The sequence below is a fragment of the Mesoplodon bidens genome (genome assembly GCF_964165515.1).
Source record: "Mesoplodon bidens genome assembly, chromosome: 4".
Lineage (NCBI taxonomy): Eukaryota > Metazoa > Chordata > Mammalia > Artiodactyla > Ziphiidae > Mesoplodon > Mesoplodon bidens.
Window position 1 is genome coordinate 159334978 of NC_138160.1, and position 15996 is coordinate 159350973.

Here is a 15996-nt window from a genome sequence, read left to right on the forward strand (position 1 = left end):
CTGTGTCTGACTTACTTCATTCAGTATGACAATCTCCAGGTCCATCCATGTTGCTGCAAATGGCATTATTTTGCTCTTTTTTATTGCTGAGTAATATTTCATTGTATATATGTACCACACCTTCTTTATCCAGTTCTCTGTTGATGGACATTTAGGTTGCTTCCATGTCCTGGCTATTATAAATAGTGCTGCAATGAACATTGGGGTGCATGTACTTTTTGAATTATAGTTTTCTCTGGGTATATGCCCAGTAGTGGGATTGCTGGGTCACATGGTAACTCTAATTTTAATTTTTTAAGGAATCTCCATATTGTTCTCCTTAGTGGCTGTACCAATTTACATTCCCACCAACAGTGTGGGAGGGTTCCCTTTTCTCAACACCCTCTCCAGCATTTATTGTTTGTAGCTTTTTTGATGATGGCCATTCTGACCAGTGTGAGGTGATACCTCATTGTAGTTTTGATTTGCATTTCTCTAATAGTTACTGATGTTGAATATCTTTTCATGTGCTTTTTGGCCATCTGAATGTCTTCTTTGTAGAAATGTCTATTTAGATCTTCCCCCGTTTTTTGATTGGGTTATTTGTTTTTTGTATGTGCAGTTTTATATCTTGATTTTCCCAGTATATTTTAATGTAAACATGTTCCTGTGTTATAAACTCTTTGCTGAGTGCCCGATGCTGTGCCTAGCGCATCACCCGCATGATCTCAATAATGCTCACATCCACCCTAAAAGCAGGAGCTCCTATTATTCTTGCTTTGCAGATGAGGAAACTGAGGCACAAAGAGTTTAAGTGTCTGGCCCAATGTGGAGGTGAGGACCAGGCTGTCTGGTTTCACAGCCCATACTATTTCCCAGGGATATATCTGCATCATGTTTTATTCAACCTTTCTTAGACATCTGTTGTTCCTCCCTGCCCATCTTTCCTTCTACATTGCTTCAATTTTCCCATGGGGTCTCTGATTCCCACCCCCCAACCCATAATTCAACAGGTGCGGCTATTGGGTGGAGGTGAGCGCATGTCCTGGGTCTCACCAGTCAGAGCCCCGGATCTCCCCAGCTTCCATGATTGGCTAAGGAAGGGGCACGTGATCCAGTTTGGTCCACACAGGGATCACTCAAAGGCAGGATGTAGCCTGGACCTGCTGCCAGCTGTCTTGAGAACTTGTGCGGGAAGGGGGGACAAAAGAGGGCAGAGGCAGAGGGGGAAAGACCACATCCTCTTGCAGCTTTTCAGATTCTGGATCGAAATGCACTCGAAGTGAGTTCTTGGGTTTTGATACTGGACTTCTCAGTTACCCGAGCCTTTTAATTCCCCAAAGGCTGTTCCAGTTGGGTTTCTGTCACTTGTAACCAAGAGCTCTTGGCAAGTACAGTTGACCCTCCATATCCGCAGGTTCCGCATCTGTGGATTCAACCAGACTCAGATGGAAAATATTTGAAAAAAAAAATTCCAGAAAGTTCCAAACAGCAAAACTTGAATTTGCTGTGTTGGCAACTATTTACATAACATTTGCCTTGCATTAGGTATTATAAGTATTCTAGAGATGATTTAAAGTATATGGGAGGATGTGCGTATGTTATATGCAAATACGACACCATCTTATATAAGGGATTTGGGCATCCGTGGATACTCCAAGGCAGGGTGGTCCTGGAACCAATCCCCTGATGATAGAATGGTGGGGACAACTATAAACCCTGGCTGTTGGTCATCAGGCTTTCTTCTAGTTTTTCATCATTATAAATAATGCTGCAATGAACATCTTTACATATAGAGCTTATCCTCAACAAGAATTATTTCCTGGGGATATTTTCTCAGGAGTTACTTGGCAAAAGGTTTGAATATTCTCAGGGTTCTATAGACATTTTGCAAATTGTCTCCTCAAGGCTGGCAATGATTTGTATCCCTCACCTCCACTCCCCAACTCTGTAGGCAACTGTGATTTTTAAAACTGAGTCCTGAAGAGACTTTCTTAACAAGCCAAAGTTGTATTTGTTTTTTTAAACAGGAAAATTATGTTAATATAAAACGGATAAAAAGACAAAAATCAAAACGCACAACACGCAAGAGCACAACACACAGGACCAGTGCAAACCCTTCCCCACCCATCCCCCCCAGGTTTTGAAACCTTTATTACAGATCTCCAAAGAGTAGACTGTATTGGAGAGGTCACAGCATTGAATCAAAAAAAGAGACATTTTTAAAAAGGTCTGTACACAGGTAGTGGGGTGGGGCAGGGGACGTACACTTCTTCACTCCAACATCAAATACACAATGCAGAAGGGTTTCAGTGATGAGCACAGATTTCTAGAACACTACCACGTATGCTAGTCCCCGGCCCACTTTTTAAAGTTGCTTTCAAAAAGGATTAAAAGTGCACAGACACTTTCATAAGGCACAGACAAATTGTTGTACAAGTCATCTCACTAGGGACTTGAGAAAGACGGTGAGAAAATTAAATACCGAGAGATGCCGGGAGGACACGTGTTCCTGAGCCGGAGTCCTTCTGCCAGAACCGGCGCAGAGACAGGATTGAGCAGCGGAAGGTGACTGCCTCTCATTCGCCAAGAGTTTGCACAACCCTATTCTGGAACTGACTGGGGGTTCTCTGTCGACTTGGGGATTGATTTCCAGCCACCAGTCCCAAGGCCTGAAGGTAGCAGGTAGCCATCTCCCTGTGTCTCCCTGGCAAGACCTGAAGGCGATTATCGGTTGGTAGGGCTCTTGAGGGCTCTGCCCAAGGCCATTTCGGCAGCAACTCAGTGACTACAAGATGCCCGGCATTCTTAATTCAGAGAAGGCCTTTCTGAAGTGTGCAGGGGGCTCTGGGTCTGGAAAGCAGTTGTGTACTCACTAAGATAGACCCCCGAGGTAACAGAATGGCCAGGAAAGCCCATGGACTCTGCCCCAAATGTCTCATAATGTCACTCCCTCTGACATCAGAGCTGGGGTCCTGTCCTCTCAGCTCCGTCCTCCCAGCACCCCACACCTGGTGGGCACTCAGCAAATGTCTGTTGAATGACTTTGTGTGCATGTATACATGGTGTTTTACCAAACCCCTGGAGACTCATAACCTGCTTTCTGATTTACTCAGTAAGCCTTTAATGAGAACCTACTAAGTGCTACCACAAGACCCAGCACTAGATGGGTCAAATACAAGTTTACAAATCTGCCCACCTCCTGCTCTGGACTGCGAGCTCCCTACAGGCCTTGTCTTTAGACCCGGTTCCCATCCCTTTGTCCAGAACAGAGGCCACGCTGACCAGTGGTTGTCGGATGACCGAAAAAGCACTGCTGTACTTAGGGGAGCAGCTGCCCTGGGTAGCTAAATCCCAGAAGACTCCCAGTTCTGAGAATGGGCTAGAAAAAGGAGTTTGTCTTGACTTGGAAACAGCTCAATTTCTCTGGTGGTTCAGAATGAACAGGCACCAAGCCACAACAAAGGGGGCATCCTCTGGTCTTCCTGTCCTCGCGCTGGGGGCCCTACTTAGGGGGGTGGTGGTCATGAGGCCCAGGAAGGTGGTGGGACAAGTACCTCCCCAAAGTTGCCCCTGATGGGCACCCCTATGTAACAGGAGGAGGCCCTTGGGTTGGACCCAAGCTCACACGTGGCTCAGCCCTGCCGGGAGAAGGTGGGTAGTAGGCCGATAAGCCTGAAAGGAAGGACACTTGTGCTCCCAGGGTTCCGGGCGGCACAGGGGCTGCAGTCTGGGGCTGGAACCCTCACACAGGGGCGGGTGCCCAGCTCTCTCCAGGCGCTGCCCAGGTGAGCTCAAAGGAAGAAAACTCAAGCAGTCTCGAGCTTTCTGGGCTCGGGGCCAGGCAGTGGAGAGCGTGGGTTTTGGCATCACGCACTCCTGGGTTTGAAGCCCAGTCCTGTCACCTCCTGCTTCACTTCCAGCACCTTAGTTCTCTTACCTGCCAACTGGGGATAATATCGTATTTCATTGATTCTAGGAGCACAGCTTCTCCACTTAACACGTAAAACGAATGGAGTAAAATGAATAGAATAGCTGTGGCACCTTACAGCTGAAATTGGCAGTGTTTTTCCCTTAGTGGTACATAGAATGGTGTGTTTTGTCATCAGTGGTGTCTTTGATACGACTCAATATGGTACTAAGACCTACCTCACAGGATTGACATGGGGATGCACCTCTCCAGCCCAGTGCCGGGCACACAGTGATGTCAGATAAAGGAGGTGGTTCCCTTCCCTCTTCCTCCTGCCCCCTCTCCAGACAGAACCTAGAGGGCGGTGTGGGCAGCTCCTCTGCAGCACTGAATAAATCAGTTTAGAGCATCAGGAAATGTCTGGTTTTTAGAAGATAAACACACCCTTAATTCCTCTTGGAAACAGGGAGGCTATTTATAGCAGCTGCAGAGCATGTTAAACAGGCCACCAGCTCCTTTCTTCCCAGGTAATAGGTCACCAGGCACATGGCCTGGTCCACCCTGGGTCCAGGCCCTCGATCCCTGGATTCCCGGCAGTGGTTGCACTGACCCTGGCTGGAACCTGAGGGGACAAGAGAGAGGAGCTCGCTCCCCCAGGCCGCCGAGACCACCGGGGCTTGTGACTATGGCTCAATCCAGTCAGGGGAGCTGCTGCCTGGAGAACCACGGTCCTGTGGGTAACTAGCCCTCTCACATGGGGCCTGTGCGTGGCCTTGCCCACACCCAGCACGTGGGGGAAATGGAAGGCTCCAGCGGACCAAATTCAGCTGGGTGCTGAGCGCTGCCTAGGTTTGCAAACTCTTATCTTGGCAAATGCTGGGGTGCCAGTTACTCCCCTAAAGATTCTGCTGCAAAATTAAAACCTGGGCATGTTTCCCAAGTTCATAAGGGAAAAAGAACTAATCAGGGATCCTTGAAGGGGCAAGAGTAGGGTTTCTGAAGTTGAGATCAGGTCGGAATACCAGGCAGAGGAGAAGCAGATGTTCCAAGACCTGGAGCATCACAAGGGCACGGACTGACTGGCCTTATGGGCCTTGATCTGATGAGGGGGACCCCAGACACGCAGGAAACACTTGTTATATGAATGCAAAAACTCTGCAAGTCTTCCCTTCCCTGCCTCCCTCAACAGAGGAACAGATTAGGAATTGGACTAAAAACAATACCTGTCCTTTGCAAGGTGTCTTGGGCCTTTTAAAATGTGCCAGTCCTGCCAAGAGCTCTGGAGTGGGCAGGTACCAGGCTTCCTCTTGGACAGATCGGGAACTGAGAAACAGAGAGGCCCAGGGACCTCCCTAAGGGTACAGCACAAGACAGAGCAGAGGTGGGGCCCAGAAGGGAATTGCAGGCCTGCCAGCCCATCAGCCCAGGTGTGGTCCGGGAGTCTGCAGAGATGGGCCCAGGCAGGGGGGAGGGGGGAGGGGTTGGGGCAGAGCCAGGGTCCCAGGAAATGCCCGGCAAATAACCCTGGGGAGAGGGAGAGTCCCAGTGTCAGCATTTTCAGTGAGTGTCTCAGTTCCTAGTTAACATCCTAATGATCAGTTAACATCTTAGTAATCAGCAGGGGGAGATAAGCTGAGAATCAGAACAAAGACCGGTTGCAAAGCCCTGCTTCCTTCCCCTACTTGGCCAGCAGGTCATCCTGGCGATGCCCACAGCTGCTGGCAAATGCCAGGCCCCGTATTTCAGCAGGTAATATGGAGAGTTGCGGAGTGACCCTTTCCAACCCCAGGTGGCTCACTGGCATCTAGGATTCTTTCCCTCCCCCAGGAAAGGGGAACCTGTTGCTTGTCTTCTCCTTGGAGACGGTGAGGATGCTACAGACTAAAAGCATATAGGGATGGAGTCAAGGGGTGGTGTGCTTGTAATTAGGCTGTCTGGAGTTGAAGGGGTGACAAGGCTTCTGGAGGAGACACCGCCCAGAGCTCTGGTCCCAGCACCCAGTCAAAACTCCTCTCCAAGACTGAGTTAGAAACTGAAAAAGCAAATTGTTCTCTTATGTTCTCCGCCCAACTACTCCCCAAGGAGTTGCCGCTCCGGAGCTGTAAACAATGAGCTATTTTTTCCTCGCCTTAGAAAGTCTGAGTGTCCCTTTTCTATACCACCTGAGGGAGTTCTGTTTAGGTGCAGGCTTTGTACATTCAAAACCAGCTGACAGCCCTGTAAAGTGAACAACTTCTAGTCACGCTACCGTCTGGGCTCCGGATTGCACATTCCTTAGTGTTAAATAACCTCCTAGAGCCAGGATCCCTGGATAAATACCTACACGTTCTCTAGGTCATTCTCACACTCGCCCTCTCTGGACTGTCTCCCTCCCTCCCCTCCCCCTCTCTCACACACACTCAACCCAACCCCAGCAAAAGGCATTGCACAGAGGACGCCATTTCTCAGCTAAGAGGTCACCGGGGGACAGGGCAGTCTGCCAGGCAGTTCCTGAGCTCGCTCTTGGGGGCAAAGCACTTACGAGCCAGAAGCAACCCTCACTTGGACTGAGACCCTCGGGGGCCTCGTGTCCACGACTGTCACGCCTTGCCCACCACTGGAGAGCGGCAGGCAAGATAGCTGCTGCCCTTGGACTCCCCGGCGGCCATGGTGGTTGCCCGGCCCGGGGTGGGGGTGGGCTTCAGAAAGGTGACCTTGCTCTGGTCAAGGCCGTCGGCGGGCCAGGCTACGGCCTGTAGATCTTAATGACGTCCTTGATGGGCCGCCGGCAGATAGGGCAGCAGGCCCGGGCCTGCCTCTTGAGCCGCAGGCCGCAGCCGTGGCACAGGCACATGTGTCCACACGTGTAGATGACCGTGTCCACTTCGCCATCGAAGCACACCGCGCACTCGCTGTTCTTGCCGCCCGCCAGCTCCGGTGGGGAGAACACGGGGGACACTGGTGGGCTCAGTGGGGAGCTGGGGGCCGTCACTGCAGAAAGGGAGAACAGGCAGACCTTAATCCGTGGTTCTCAGGTGGGCTCTGCTGGGGCAGTCCCAAGAAGGCAGGGCTTCTATGGCAGAATCCATTGGGGGACAACTTTGGGAGACACCAGTTTTGGTTATTCTCCTGGGTTTTGGCCCCTTTCCTACGCTCCTACCCCCAAGCATCAAGCACCATTATCACCCTCTGGGATGCCATATCCAGATGTTTCTCCTCCCTACAGCTGAAGAAGGAAAGGATGCGGGGGAAAGGCGGCCACCTTATTTAGCCCCAGGAGGGGCTGGCACAGCCACCAGGGCGAGCCCCTGTCTCCCTGCACCCTCCACGCCCCCATCCCTGAAGGTTTGCCCTTCCTTACCCAGGGATGATTCGGATGCCGAGGAGGACTGGTTGACACTGAAGGCCATGTCGGAATCGCTATCGTCCTGGGAGCCGCTGAGGGATCCTGATGGGGATGTGGTCGTAGGGCTGGACTGCAGGGTGCCTGAGACCAAAGAGACTCCATCAGGGGCAGTGGGAGGTGGGCTCTGCTCTGCTAGTCCCTGGCTCTCCACTGCTTCGCACCTTCACTTCCTCATGTATCTAAGGGGAGGACAAGAGCTACCTCACAGTGTCCTGCTAAGAACTGATGGAATCGTACAAGTGTGATCGACATCTGGTCTTTGCCACCTAGCCTCCATTCTTATTTCAGAAGCAGCACTGGAATTTTGTTTGAGGCACTACTTCACCCTCACACACACGATCCAGGCCAGGCCAATAAGAACTTCCACCCTTGGTCTCAGTGGTGGTTCAAGCAAGGCCTGCAAGGCCAAATTCTGTGACTTTCACTGGAACTACCAGGAAAGAAGGGGCCCATTCCACTGGGAGATGAGCCTGGTGCTGTAGGGCCTGCCTGGGAGTCAAGCCAACACAGAGGAAAGTACAGCTTTCAGGTGGAATGCTGATGACATCCTTTCAACACCTAGATCCAGCTGTTCCTGAATCCATCCAATATACGCCCAGACTTCTGAGGCAGGTGTGTACCCCCCAAATTCCCTTTTTGCTTAGGGCACTGTGAGTGGGGTTTCGTTACTTGCAACTACAGGACTCCCAACTAGTGTTCAACGTGGAGGGGTCTTCTTCCCTGAACTCACTGTTGCTTCAGATAAGGATGGGTTATCTCCGATGGGAAGAGACATGCCCCTTCCCTTACCCTACTTGAGGATGGATGGACAGATTACAGAACCAGGGCTGCTGTCAGACGGGGATCAGGAGGGCAAGTCCCTGGCCTCCAAAAGCAGTCACTTCCTTTCTACCTTCTCCTGCCTTCTCTTCCTGACCACTCAAAGGCTCATCCTGGTTCTTCTGGAGGTGCTGGGGAGGGGGAGAGAATGACTCTAGGCTTAGTTCTTGCAAAGCCCCAGTGGGAACTTGGGCCACTCATCTCAGGCTGAAATGATGACTACTGTCTGATGGTCCCTTAAAAAAACCCCAAAAAACCCAAACCAACCAAATTACAACCACCACTACCCTGTTCCTCCTCTGTCCTCAAAGAGCAACAGTCACTGTCGTTACTATTGCCACTTATTAAACACGCTGCGTGTGGAAGGCACCTGCTTAAAAGCATTATATGCACCTCATCATTTCATCCTCACACCAACCCCATGATGCACGTCATCCCTCCCTTTCTACACTGAAGGGAACTGAGGCTCAGGGATTCTCTGATTTGCCAAGCATCTTCATGGCTGACCAGCCACGTGCCTGGGACAGTTATTTAATCTCCCTGTGCTTCAATTTTCAGGAGGATAAAACTGAATGAGGTGACATATGAAACGTTCATCGTTTCTGTTATCGCTCGACTTTACTTCTTGAAACACGAAAATGGAGCTATGCTCTCCGGGAACCTTCCCTGATCACCAGCCCCGCTCCACCAAGCTGGTGAGAAGAGAAGCCCCTCTGCTGTAGCGAACACCACACGGCGCAAATCTCCATTTGGGTGTCTGTGAGGACGTGAAGGCGCCCCACGGTTCTGTGTCCTCTCCTCTGCCGTGCCCCATCCCACGAGCTCAGGGCCTGGCCCACAGCTGGAGGAGGGTGCTGCGTGTCTATTTGTGGCATGAAAGAAGGCAAGAATCAATCTCAAAACGGGATGGTTCGAGCCTGCGTTCCACTTTCTGTGGACGGTGTTATTCTCATTTTCCTCTTTTAAATGTAGTTGTATTTTCTTTTTCTCCTACACTTAATATACATTACATATGTAAAAATATTTATAATGAATCATAATAATGGAAATAAAAATTGCACCGACAATTTACCTGCCAGGCCCTGACACCAGCGGGTACTTGGGTTGGTGTGGACAAAGTGTGGTCCAGGGAGCTGCGACAAAGGCATCCCCGGGGCACTGGTTAGAAATGCATCTTCTCAGGACCCACCCACCCCCACCGAATGGGAAACTCTAGGTGGAGGCCAGGTGGTTCTGATGTGCGCTCAAGTTTGGGGGACCACCGGCTGGGCTTCAGCAGCGGCTCCGGCTACCTATCCAGTGGCGCCAGGATCCCCGGGGCGAGCCCCGCAAAAGCGCGGTCGGGGGACTCACCGAGGAGGCGCAGCTGGCCTGCGGCGCCGCCGCTAACGGCGAAGAAGGCCCAGAGCGCCTGCGTGGTGTCGACGCACAGCAGGCGGTCGCGCGGGCGTCCGTTGACGCCCAGGAGCACGTCGCCGCCGGGCCGCAGAGTGAAGCTGAGCGCGTCGCCCCCGCTCGGCACGGGCCCGGCGCGCGCCACCACCCAGTACTCTTTGCGGTCGAGCAGCGCGTAGGGGTCGGTAGGCAGCTCGGCGGCCCGGAGCCCGCCCGGGTCGCATGACGTGATGCCGAAGGCCAGCGCACCGGGCGCCGCCAGCCCCGGGCGGCCCACCTCCACGAAGAGGCTCTCGCCGGGCCGCAGCGGGCGCTCGGAGAAGACAAGCGTGCGACCGCCGTCGGGCCGCGGCGCGCAGGCCACCTTGCGGTCGAGCGACAGGCTCACGTCGGGCCCGCGCGTCGCGTGGAAGCGCAGGTCGGCTTCTAGCAGCGCCGGCGACGACGAGGGCCGCGGGCGTTCACGGGGCCCGCACGGGATGGCGGCGGCCGCGTGGTCGGCGAGCGGCGGGCCCGGGGCGCGGCCCAGCGCCAGGTGGCCCAGCTTGGCCACCACCTGGTTGTTCTCGAGCTCGTTGTTGTCGAAGTTAGCCGCGTCGTGGCTGCTGGGCGGCAGGCAGGCGCTGAAGCGGGTCTGGCCGAGGCGCGCGGGCGTCAGCGTGTCGGCGAACCCGCTCTCTGCGCGGGGAGGGCAGAAGAAGGACAGTGAGGGCGCAGCCGGCCAGGAGCCCCCGCCTTGCCCTCCCCACGCCCCCACCCCGACCTGGGCCCTCCCTTTCTTTTTCTGATTCCTTCGTGAGGTTATTTAAGATCCTCAGGTGCACAGAACTGGATTAAGCATCACCCCGAGTGCACTTGACTATTCTTATCTCTGGGAGGGGCAGATGAGGCCCTCCTCCCTTTTCCTCCCCCCTTTCTCTCACTCCCATCCCCCCATCCTTTCCTCTCCCTCTTTTCTGTCTTCTCGTCTTACTTTTTTTCTTTCCCTCTTCTTCCTTCCTCCCCCCCCCCAGAGGTTTTCATACTTTTGAAGTTTTTTTTTCTTTTAATTGGTGTGTTAGTTTCTGCTTCGTAATAAAGTCAATCAGCTACACATACACATATTTAAAGGGCATTTAAAAATCGTTATTGTCCGCTTCCCCAACTAGAACATAAGCTCCAAGGGAAAGAGCAAACCCTTGGGTTTGTGGCCTTACTGTGTGACAGGTTATTATTTTAAGCTCCTTCTCACAGGGTCTCATCTAGTCCTCATACAACCTGTGAGGTGTGTACTGTTATCACCCACCATTTGGTAAAGAAGGGAGCTGAGGCACAAAGGGGCTAGGGAGCACGACCGAGCTTGCACAGCAATTAAGTGGCAAAGTCAGGACTCGAACCCGGGGCTCTCTGGTTCCATGCTGCTTCTGAAAGAAGGCGGGGCATGGGCCTGTCCTCCTCACTGCTGTGTCTGCAGCAGGGAGCACAGTGCCTGGGTGCTACCCCACCTTTGAATGTGTAAGGTTTCTGCAAGAAATGGCCTCATTGTATAGGACAGGAAACTAAGGGGGGGTTTTTTAAAAGTCACAGTCGTGAAAATATTTTTGAATAATTTTTAGTAACATGAAAAAATGCCCTTGATCTCTATTAAGTAAAAAAGCAAATAAAAATAGTGTTTGTCATCCAGGTAATACAGGTCTTCATACTTTGGTATCAATAGATTACTTGTTGACCGTCCCTATCTAGAACGTGAGCCCCTGGAGGGCCGTGTCTGTGACAGTCTGTTCACCACCAAGTTTCAGGGCTTAGCAGAGTGCTTGGCAGATAGCCTTCATTATTATGTAGTTTACTGGATGAATAAATGAATGAGGTCTCTAGCAGAGACAGACTGCCTCTCTGAATAACAAAGATATCAGGGAAAGAAAGTATTTTGAAGTTGTTTTTGTGATCAAAATTTTCTTGTTAACCAAAGCAAGTAAAGGAAGCAAGAAAAAGTGTTACTCAGACTTTTTAAACCAAACCACTCTAGCTAAGATTTTGTTACCATTCTGTAATTTTTATCACGGGGAAAAACTATTTCCTCATCTTTAGTTTTCCAAATATAAAATTAAATCATAATAACAAACATGGTTTTGCAAAAAACATGCCCTAACCCCTGGTGAGAGCCTCATATGTTACTCCCCACCCCCACTCCATACAGGGCAGAGTTTGCAAACTGGCCATCCAAGTTCTGATGCTGGTTCAGAGACCTGTCTGGTTGGCCTACTGGTGTCTGGGGGTTTTTTTTCTTTTTTTTTAACTTTTTATTTAAAAAACCCAAACATATACAAATAGTATAATGAATGCTGTTTACCCAGATTCAACAATTACCATTCATGGCCAATCTTGTTTCACTGACGCCCCCATCAGTTCTCCCTCCTATATTATTTTGAAGCAAATCCTATACATGCCATTTTATCTCAAAAAATTTCAGTATGTCTCTCTAAAATTTAAAGACTTCTTATCATATTGTGTGTGAGAATATGCTTTTTTCCCAGTTTCTTTGAGTGAAGATCCAAATAAAGCCCACTCATTGTCACTGGCCTCTTTTAAGCTATGATTGCCTCTTCTTTTTTTCCCTTCCAGTGGTTTGTTGAATAAATCACCCCTTGGTCTTTCAAAAAATTTTTGAACTAGTGGCCAGTACTTAAGAGTCAGGAGATTCACTTTACACTGGATGTATAGCCTCTCTTGGAAAATCAGGTCTAGTGACACAGGACCTGAATTCTCGCCTGTCATCAATGGGTTACAGCTTGCCCTTTTGCTGAGGTTGTTTGCTCTCCTTCCCCATGGCCCTGAGCTGGCCCCTTCACCCATCTCAACTACTTGCTTGGGATCTGTGGACATTTGAGTTTGTCTTGCGTTAGTGGATGCTCCCCCATAACCTGAGGGAAGAAGTAGGATTTCAGTTTGGTCCTTTTAAAAAGTATATATGTGTGCATGTGTCTGTATCTATCTGTCTATAACACTATATGTGCATAGGAAATCAAGTTCTAGAAAGACAACAAAATGTTAATGGTCATTATCTCTCAGGTGGGTGAGGTTACGAGGGATTTTCTTCAGATTTTTCTGTATTTTCCAACTTTTCTACAGTAAACATATACACTGCAAAGTTTTATCATCAAAAACCCCAATATTTTGAAAAATCAAGTTTTCAATTAATATTTAACAATGGGGGGGAAAATGCCCGTGATATAATACTAAATGAACAGCTGAGGATACAAAACCGAATATATGATTTGATTCTAATTATGTGGGAAATGTATGCGTGGGACACAGAGGAAAGACACAGGAAGGAAATACATAGAAATTCGAGGGTGGTTATCTCTGGGTGGAAATTTGCTTCTTTATGGTTTTCAGATTTTCTCATTTTTCGCTAATGAACATGCATTGATTTTGTAATCAGAAAAAAAACACGAATAAAAGTAGACTAAAACAAGCACTTTTTTTGAAAAGGCATTTTAGACAAGTGGATGTTTCTGGGAGCCTCTTGGCGTAATGCATTTTCCCAGGGCTCGCTGCCCTACTACAGTCATCCTGTGAGGCCAAGCCTAAAGGCATTGGCCGTGGCTTGCCCTGGGCCTCTGCTCTTGCCAACACACTCTGCTTTTGTCCCCCACCCCCAAAGCTCTTCCTCCTGGCCCCTAACAACTCCACATAACAGCCTGTCCTTCAGTATAGCATCCTAATTGAGAGCATGGCTTGGAGATGGGTACACTTAGGTTTGAGTCTTGGCTTCAGCCCTTTTGGGCTGTGTGACTTTAGGTAAGTCACTTTACCTCTTGAAGTCTCAGCTTCCTCAGCTTAAATATCGTATATTAACGCATATATGTGGAACCTAGAAAAATGGTACAGATGAACCGGTTTGCAGGGCAGAAATTGAGACACAGCTGTAGAGAACAAACGTATGGACACCAAGGGGGGGAAGGGGCGGGGGTGGTGGCGGTGGTGGTGGTGTGATGAATTGGGAGATTGGGATTGACATGTATACACGAATATGTATAAAATAGATAACTAATAACCTGCTGTATAAAAAAAATAAAATTTTAAAGTTTTTAAAAAAGGAATGATGATACCTGCCCCCCACACTCCCACCCATGTTGTTGTAGAGATTAAATTAGATGCTTTTATAAAGAGTCTAGCACAGGGGTCCCAACCCCTGGGGCACGGACCCGCTATCAGTCCCCATGGCGTGTTAGGAACCGGGCCTCACAGCACGAGGTGAGCAGCGGGCAAGCCAGCGAAGCTTCATCTGTATTTACAGCCGCTCCTCATCGCTCACATTACTGCTCACATCGCTGGTCTGACAGGAGCTCCGCCTCCTGTCAAATCAGCGGCAGCATTAGATTCTCATAGGAGCGTGAACCCTACTGTGAACTGCGCATGCGAGGGATCTAGGTTGTGCGCTCCTTATTGAGAATCTAATGCCTGATGATCTGAGGTGGAGCCAAGGCGGTGATGCAAGTGCTAGGGAGCGGCTGCAAATACACATTATCATTAGCAGAGAGGTTTGACTGCACAGAGACCATAGTAAATCAATGCACTTGAATCATCTGGAAACCATCCCCCTACCACCCGGTCCGTGGAAAAATTGTTTTCCACGAAACCAGTCCCTGGTGCCAGAAAGGTTGGGGACCAGTGGTCTAGCACAGAGCATGGCAACAAAGTGCTCAAAACATGGTAATTATCATTATTCCTTAAACATCTATTAACAAAATGCACAGAGCACTTGCCATGTGCCAAGCGCTGTGCTGGGCACTGGCTGAAGAGGAGAACAAGCAGGCATGGCCTCTGGGTCCATGGAGCTCTCGTTGCAGTGGGAGAGACAGATTTTAATGAAGCAACTGACAGTAAACTAACTCTTCTTCCAAACTGTGATGAGTGCCACCAAGAGCTGCCATCTCACGATGCTCTGAAAGACGGGCACATTCCAGTGGGGAACTCAGACTCTGAGAGGCAAGGTGAGTTACTCCACGTCACACAGCCAGGAAGTGATAGAACTGGGATCCTCTGTGTGTGTCAAAGGGGGACTTGGTCAGAAGTGGGGCCTGACCGCGGGTCAGAACAGCCCAGTCTCTGATCACGGAGCTGTGACACGAAGGCTGAGGGAGTGGTGGCTGGGAGGTGGAGAGTAAGCAGTTCAGGCAGAGGGAACAGCACGTGTGAAGTCTCTGAGGCGGCGAAAGCTTGGTATGTTTTTGAGGCTGGTGTTACAGGGTATGTGACAGCATTTAACCTGGGACCTGGCACACAGTAGCCCCTTGGAAAAGCTTGGGTCTCCTTCCTTTATTATAAGGAGCTTTGTCCCTATCAGGCATTGTCCCTGAGTGAGACAGGCCCAAGAGAGCAGAGTGCTGGCCTAAGCCCGACACGTCAGAATCCACCTCTCAAAGCTTCTCTATGGAGAGTCAGCCAGCTGGCTACAGGCAGAAATCCAGCCACATCAAGAGGCCATCAAGGAAGCTTATCAAAACTTCCTGGCTCTAACCTGTGACTCGTCTCCAAATCCACTCCCTGGACCTCATGAAAGTATACACAACCATTTACTTGAGCACCTACCAGAAGCAACTCCATGCATTCATTATCAATCCTTACCACTATCCCATGCGGCTCTGCAAAATGGGCACATTTCACAGTGGGAAAACACCGAAGCTTTGAGAGATGAAGTGAGTTATTCAAGGTCACACAGCCAGCGGTGACAGAAATGGGATTCCATCTCAGGCTATGCAACTCCAAAGCCGGGCTCCTATGACAAGCAACGCTGCCTCCAAAATTCAGCTGTCCTTGTTCAGCTCTTACAGCTGCCCAGCATGGGGACTCAGCCTCAGGCCAAGTGGAATTGTGGTCCCCGGGGACCTAATATCTCTGACAGGAAGGGTCCAACAAGTACCCCCCCCCAACCCCTCCATGATCATCCACCAAGCACCATCATGCAGCAGCAGTCCGAGGCCAGGCACGCGGAGGCTGGAATGGCTGGGATGGGCGCCCTGACCTCCCACTCTCCCTGGGCCACCTCCAGGGCCTGCCTCTGGCCTGGGTTGGAGCTCAGTTCTTCCCTTTCTTTCTCTTCCCTGGCTCTCTCAGGTCAACTATGTCTGGGCCTGGAGGTAAAGCAGAATTTATGCCCCAAGAGAAACCATCTGTGTGTGATGATGAAAATGAAGACTGGAAGAACTGGAGACAGAGGGGACCATCCATCAGTCACTTCAGTGTCTCAGAAGGACTGTTTTGGGCCGTGTCCTGGAGGCAGAAGTGACAGGACACGCTGACAGAATGATTGCCGGGGGAGGAAAAGAGGAGTCCAGCATGACCCCGGAGGTTTTGGCTGAGGCACTATGTGGGTGGTGCCATCCACAGACAACAAGGGATGGCTGTGTGAACGTGTTCCATGTGGGAAGCCTCTCGGACGCCAGAAGGAGATGTGAGTAGGCGGAGGGAACTCTGGAGTTCAGGGGAGGTGTCAGGGCTGGGAATATGGATTTGGGAGCCAACA

The 15996-nt window shown here is 50.5% G+C and overlaps 1 protein-coding gene across 1 annotated transcript in view; it reads right to left on the reverse strand.

The window, feature by feature from the left end:
- Positions 1–1986: 1986 nt before the first annotated feature.
- Positions 1987–15996, reverse strand: part of NEURL1B (neuralized E3 ubiquitin protein ligase 1B) — a 42023-nt gene continuing 28013 nt past the window's right edge. The window contains exons 3-5 of the mRNA XM_081230987.1: positions 9447–10166; positions 7230–7355; positions 1987–6859 (exon numbers count right to left, since the gene is read on the reverse strand). Of these exons, the coding sequence (XP_081087113.1) occupies positions 6615–6859; positions 7230–7355; positions 9447–10166 (1091 nt within the window). The 3' untranslated portion in view covers positions 1987–6614. The remainder of the gene's footprint in view (positions 6860–7229; positions 7356–9446; positions 10167–15996) is intronic.